Genomic DNA, 7,500 nt, shown 5'->3' with positions numbered 1-7,500 from the left:
CGTATTAATCTTGTATGCCACCGTATGTATTTTGAAACTACAATGAAAATAAGTTTTATTTGAAAGAGTTGGTTTGCAAGGCTTTTATTTTATCCCAGACCCAAGTTCGAATCGTGTTAATGTCATTTTTTCTTAGTCAAATTGTGCCAGCGATTGGAAAAAAATTCCGTATATTTGTTCCTTATAGTCAAACAGTGCCACCATTTGAAATTTTTTTCCCTATAGTTTTTTTCTTATAGTCAAATGGTGCCACCATTTGAAAAAAAATTATGGGTCCGTCCCTGGTCGGGAGAGAATCTCATGGGAGCGAAGTCTTGTATATGAGAGAAGTCTTGCGTTGGGAACCTAAAGTTTTGGAAGAGAAGTCTTGATAACATCAATAATTTGTACATAAAGCTTATAAACTTGTAATTAAGAGATTTAAGACTTTATGCAGTAATAAGTAGTACTTTATGCATCATGACTTATTTGTAGGACTCTCAAATATACTTTTATAAAGTAGTATAAATTATAAAAAAATTAAATTTTATAAACAGGAAAACCGTCTATTTCCTGATAGGGATGGGAAAGTGGAAGTTTACCCTTTGCATGTGCATAAAAAGGGAGATTATAAAAGCACATACAAAAGATAAACACTTAGGGGCCGTTTACCTAAACACTTACCCGGTAAGCGTTTACTGGTAAAATTCAACACTATCGCTTACTTATCAGGTAAGATTTTATTCACCAAAACGCATCGTATGCAACAATTTATCCCAATAAGTGCTAACTATGGTAAGAGTTGTCGTTCTCACTTACCGGGTAAGACTCTTGATTCTTGTCTTCGTTCTTACCGGATAAGATTCTTAGTCCTTACCATATTAATCCGGCAAAGTAATGTGACTTGATGAGTGCTTACCCGGATATGCATTTGGTAACGGCACCTTATACAAATTTAAATCCCCCTTTACCTCCTTGACATGTTGCCATCTCTAGTAAGGCCACCATTCCTTACAAACAGACCTAAGATATGCATGTTTTGGAGAGGCAAATCACTTACCGAGTAAGATTCTTGATTCTTTCCAAGAGGCTTCAAATCATTTACATCCAACTGTATTACACGGGCACACAACTAATTTACATATATTGTTTCACACATGAAATAATACATGTAAGATGCGAGTACAGATGAAACAAAACACAAGAAACACCTTGAACCCTAACTTAAAAAATAAAACTCATCAGGATAGATTGTAACATCCGAGTGGTTTTTATCGCTATAAAGATGTATCGAACGAGACCAACAAGCCGATGCAGCCTCACCACCAATACTCGAAGCATTTCCGTACAATCTGAAGAAACCACGTTATACACGATTCAACAACCTCCTCAAGACTTTCTAAAATCTCGACTTCTGTTAGATTGTCCTCTACTCAGTTTTTGCCCCTGAATGAATGTAAAAAAAACCCAAGTTTTAGATTTATAATCATAATTATGCTTATGCATAACCATATTATATATAAATGAACATACCTGATATGATGATTTAAATGCTGCTCTTCTTTTAAGGAAAACCTTGAGAGCCTGTTTCTTTTTCTCTTCTGCTTTCAGTTTTGTTAGGCTGGGCCTATAGATGATGACGGTTCGACCAATTCGACCAACCACCACCGAACCAGTGGCTTCCTCTAATTGATTCACCACATCCTCTAGCTCCCCTGGACAGTTGTTATGAATTTTAAGCTGTTTCACATGTTGCCTCCATTAGTCATCTTCAAACAAACCCATCATCTAATGTATATACCAAACGAACCCACTATATCCCATCCAGACGTGGGTTGGGGTAGGATGTATGAAAATCCGACCTTTACCCCAAGTAGTGTGAAGGTGTGTGAAATATAAAGTACCCCCCCCCCCCAACACACACACATACCCTAATCCTACGCATCCAATAACTATTATAAGAGGTCATGTTCTTGGAAATGCCTAAGCTGTCATGCCTAACCTCATGTCCTCTTCGCCAACCCTCCTCCTCGTCCCCTCAATCATCACGCTTTCTATCACTCTCACTGGAGCAGCCATCTGCTACGAATGTGACCAAAACACCGCAATCTTCCCTCACTCAGCTGATCCGTGACCTGATCAGCTACAGAATCTTGTCAAACAAGGTTCGGCCACAGCTCCATCTAATCATCCTCATTTCTGCAACTTCCAACTTCCTCTCATGGGTCTTTTATCGCCCAACACTCCCGACCTATACAACATAGTTGGTATGCGCCTACCAAATAATTCAGTTTTAGCAGGACCTTGTCACATAGCACCTCCGTGGCAACCCTCTACTTTAGCCACCCCGTGTTTATGCGTTATGTAATCTATGACCTCATGTCCTATGAAGAGAAATAGGAGGTACTTTTTCTTAATCATGGTACCTAGCGCCTTTGGCCTAACTAGTCTATGAGGTTCATGCAAAACACCACTCCACTGTAACTAGTCTATGCTAGAAATTTCCTGCCAATGAACATGCCCCTCAAAAGAACCGATAGCACCTAGCAACAATTGAACCTAATACCTCATGCCACACTAAAATCTTGGACCCTATAACAGGCTAAAAGCCGAAAACTAAAAGATGCTCAAGAGCACAAGAATAAATTCCATTATACATTTGCCTGAAATCTTTAATTGTTAATAGTTCCAAAACGTAAATAAAGCGTACAAATTGGAAATTGCCATAACAATTTCTAGATCACCGGCATTCTTAAACAGTTATAAAAAGCCATAAGACCGATGTAAAGCTGCCCAATTCCAGTGTACGTTTCCATACGCCCCCTGATTACATATCATTCAAATGAAATTTATCATGACAGTAACAAGTTCTGGCTTTTGTTTAGAACTGCAAACCTATAAAACAAACTGAAAGTAGTCTGCAAGAATGCAGTATAACATCCAGAATTGAAACGGTGAAGATACATTTTATAAGCCAAGAACCATTTTTAGAACCCTAAATTCGAGTAACTTCTTAAACTTCTATAAAGGCTAACCCTAAATCATCAAGTTAAATTCCGAAATTCAACATTGTTTAATCCTAGAGAACACTCTTAAACCCTAAACTAGATATAGTAAGCTCCAATATCATGATAATTCCCATTACTCTGTTTCATGGGGCTGTCGCAATCTTATAATTTGATAGATAGGATAAACCCTAAATATAATTGTAAACCCTTCCCCTAATAACAACCATACTCCAATCCAAAAAACAGATTTGAAATAAGAGGAATTATACCTTGAGAAGCTCGTTGGCTTCAAGGGTTTCGACCAACGCCGTGGCGACTGAATCCGTGACGCCGGACTTCCCCACCTGTTGTGATTTGAGCTTTTTCCCCAAACTGTTGGCGTAAGAACCCAACTCTTTCTTCTCTTTCACACTCATACCTTTCAATTTCGACAACATTTCCTTATGTGCATTCGAAAGTTTAGCATCTACAGGGCTCTCAATTTCAGTTACAATCTGATGATTATCATCAGTTCCGATTTCTGAATCGACATGGCTCTGGGTATCTTGTTCGGTGGAGGTGGCGACTTCTGAATCGACGTCGCATTGGGTGTCTTGTTCGGTGGAGATGGCGACTTGGATTGAAGAGGAGGTGGAGAGAGAACGAAGAGTGAGTGAGGAGAGAGCAGTGCGAGAGATTGGCAGAGGAGGGGTTGGGAGGGATATTGAAGGCGTATGTTTCAAGAGTTTGAAAAGAGAAGGGGTGATAGCGGAAACATGGTTGGTGGTGGTGGACGGCGGTGGACGGCGGAGAATACATCGGAGGATAAGAGGGGAAGCTGATGATAACGCCCCCATATTCTTGGTCTGGTGACAGAAGTGTGGGTTTAACGGAGTTACGAATTTGCTCCATTTCCTTTTATCAAACGCCCGAACGCGGATTACGAATCGTTTTCAGCCAAATGTAAAAAATTATTAGGATTATTCAATTTTGAGATATCAAATTCCTTAAATATGTAATAAAGTTTGTTATATTTGTATTTAATTTAAATTCAAATACATATCCATCCAAAATGTTGGTGTTAGTAAGTTCTACAATTATTCATAAACCCTTAATCACAACCCGAATGACTGAAGCGGTGAAGCAAAACTAAATATGGGAAAGATAAAACTTAAAATTATGAATTGTAAAAGGTTAAGCATAGTTGAGTCGTACCATATGGATAAATGACCTGTAATTAAGACTTTCAAGACTTTATGCAAAAAAAAGCAGTACCTTGTGCATTTATTAAGGTTGTTTTTATGACTTTTATCAAATATGCTTTATAAGGTAGTATAGATTATACATTTTTATATCTAAGGTTGGTCTTGATGAAGAACTTAGGAATCAAAGTAGATTTCTTCTATCAGTAGTCCACACACGAACACGTTTTCTGGCTTCCACCAGATGCTACTCCAGAACTCTAGATCTAATATGTGTTTATAGCAAAATAGAAAGAAAATGTTTCTTATATGTTTTTATATGATAACTAAAATCTAAAAAGATTTAATCAATATTGATTTTTAACTTATCACCTTATTTATGTATTGAGTTATAGAATGACTATAACTCAAATAAGATTATGTAATTATATGTAATATTTATATAATTATTTTAAACTTTAATAATTATATATATTTATAAATAACATTACATAAGTATCATAATTATATTTTAACATATAAAATAATTATTTTAATAATAACATGGTTTAATTCAGATTTAGAAAACTCATTCTCACTTTGTATAAGAAGTAGAGATGGCCAAAAACCGGTCCCGGGCCGATCCTAATCGGTTCTCACCTTTCTCGTAACCGGCCATAACCGGTCCCGGTCGAAAATGATAGGACCGGTCAAGGTACTTCATAACCGGTTATGGGCCGCCGGTCCCGGTCCCAACCGGTCCTTGCATTAAAAAAATAAGATTTTATTTTTATTTTTTAATGATATATATTTTTAATATATTATAAAATTTACAATTGGGTCATTCAAATACACTTTAAAAATGCGTTTTAATATAATTAAAATTACGTTTTTTTATAAAAATACATTATAAAATTATTTAAAAATACATTTATTTATAAAATTATTTGAATTTTTGGGCCGGGCCGGGCCGGTCCATAATCGGTCCCATAAACCAGTCCCGGTCAATCCCGGTCCCACGAAACTACCAAAAACCTCAATCGGTCCCGGTTTTCGGTCCCATAACCGGTCCTTATCGATCCCGGGCCGGTCCTTTGTCGATCTCGATCCCGGTCCTCCGGTGGTCCCGGGCCGGGCGAGGCCGATTTGGCCATCTTTAATGAGAAGGGAAGACAATGGTTTAAAGATGCTCTCGGCTTGGGCTTTGGTGTCATCGTGGGCTGCTAAGATTAAACAAATAGATCAAGAACACACATGGCCCAACTGACTTTAAATATATGACTCGGCTCAAAAATCAAGATCAGTTCAACCAATTAAGAGGTTGTTTATTTATCTCTTAATAATTCCAATAAGAGGCAACCTTTAAATCATTAAGAGATGAATCTTGTTTGATAAAAAAAAAGTATGTTTCTTAATGATCCTAAAACCCTTTTAATAGTTTTGTATCATTGGTCTCCCTTAACCATTAAGCACCATAATTTCATTGTAAACAATTATATTTCATTTTTTTATTATATCATGAGAGTCTCTTAATCATTCTGCATCAAATCATTCAGCAACTGCCAAACAGTCCCTTAGGGATTGTTTGACTCGAAAAGTGGACATCATACACCTTTGGAAAATGGCAGGAGTATTACAAAGTTCAAAAGGTATTCTTCTTGGTTAGAGTTTAGACTCGGAATTTTATGGAGTTATCAAATTTTTTTGCCTCTAAGAATCAGGGAGTGCCTTTGTGATGAAAGGTTCCGTAACGCCTATTTGACACGAAGATGTGTCAATAATTTGGGTTGAATTTTCAGCAAATCGACATAGGGCCAGGTTAGGCCAACTAGGTAGAAATACGTACAATTGATTTCTAGTTGAAGTGAAGTTATTCCTTGTGGAGTATCAGTTTGAGATTGCAAAAAGAGTTGATTTAGCAATGAAGTCGGTTAGATCATTGCCACAGGGTGTTGGTCTAAAGAACTATCAACAAAAACCCTCGTAGGTTGTGAAACTTATGGATTACTGCTTTCAACAAGAATTGAAGTCTTCAAACTCGTTAAAAAATAAAAAAAGGGGGTTGCGAAGAAATTCTTCAAAATCTTCCGGAAGCAGATGATTAATGCTTTTGTAGAGTTGGCTGCAATAACTATTTCATTCACAAGTTGAAGTTCGACGCCTTTTGAGGATTTATCTGAAAGTCTTCCTTTGTTGTGTTTACTGAAAGATAAATGTGTTGAAATCATACCACTTTTGAGAATGTAAACCTTGAGAACTGGGGGTGTGACGATTGACTTTGGCCTTTGTCAAAAGGTTTAACTCTGGAATGTAAGGATTATGGCAAATAAGCATCATTAAAAGAATCGACAAGCATTAAGGCATTGATCGTGGAAATGCTGCCCTACAACGCGGGACTCAGGAGTACGCTTTGTGCCCTAGTGTCGCCAAGTGGGTCAATATCTCCCTATTAGTCATGGGGATGATTCAATGTTGAGATCTCGTATTGGTCGACGTTATTTTAAGATTTTCAGTGTGCAACTTGAGAGGTGTGGGAAACCTAATCATCATTGAAATCTGTTCTCTCTCCTCTGCACCATTTTGGCGCAATGATTGTAAGAGCGTCTTACGAAAGAAAGAGGGTGTAATATTCTTTTCTTTGTATTAGGAGTGAGTGAGTGGAAACGGTTGCTCGTGTCATGGAACCGGTGATAGTTGGATCGTAAATCGTAATTATGTCAATGCCATTAATGATCAGAAGAATATGTCTTTGTTGAAAGCATTTCGGGACTCAGTAGGGCCTTGAGTTGCAGGAACCAAGAAGAGTTTTAGGGGCTGTTTGGCAGTTGCTGAATGATTTAGTGCAGAATAGTTAAGAGGTCAGAATGGTTAAGTGCTGAATAAAATAATGTTGTTTGGTAACTATTCTCTGAATGACAATAAATTACCATTTTAACCCTCATCTAACAAAAACCCATTATTCGTATTCGATTCAACTTCTTCCAAATCATGGGAAGCCTCATGAACACCTTCTTCTTCTTGATCTTCAAAATCATCTTTTTCATACTTAAAAACTCTGGAAAAAAAACATGGGTTCTGATTCAAACTCCCTTCAATGGCTTCCATTAATCCAACCCTAGAATCATTTAATACCCCATTTGAAGAAGAACTGCCATGGTTAACAAAAGACGACACCATTTCCCACGCCATCAAACCGGAGACGATAAAAGTCGCCATGACCGCCGTCGCAGTCGTCCAATCCTTCGCCGGAGGAACAAATTTCAAAGTTCTGTATACTGTACACTTGACGACCCCAGAAGTCTTGTGAGGAGATCGACAGGTACACTCGATTTCTTTTTAGGGTTTAATTTTGA

At 37.6% G+C, this 7,500-nt stretch overlaps 1 protein-coding gene across 1 annotated transcript; it reads right to left on the bottom strand.

Moving 5' to 3' along the window:
• Positions 1-1,059: 1,059 nt before the first annotated feature.
• On the bottom strand, positions 1,060-3,834 carry LOC112523092. The gene is made up of 3 exons (XM_025132530.1): positions 3,257-3,834; positions 1,513-1,719; positions 1,060-1,425 (listed from the first exon to the last, which is right to left on the bottom strand). Exons 1-3 carry the CDS (start codon positions 3,821-3,823, stop codon positions 1,369-1,371), a joined length of 831 nt encoding a protein of 276 aa, XP_024988298.1. The 5' UTR covers positions 3,824-3,834; the 3' UTR covers positions 1,060-1,368.
• Between the last annotated feature and the right edge of the window lie 3,666 nt (positions 3,835-7,500).

Source organism: Cynara cardunculus, assembly GCF_001531365.2.
Source record: "Cynara cardunculus var. scolymus isolate 2C chromosome LG 12, CcrdV1, whole genome shotgun sequence".
Taxonomy (NCBI): domain Eukaryota; kingdom Viridiplantae; phylum Streptophyta; class Magnoliopsida; order Asterales; family Asteraceae; genus Cynara; species Cynara cardunculus.
The sequence above is the reverse complement of the archived record's forward strand: the minus strand, read 5'-3'. Positions and strand labels throughout refer to the sequence as shown.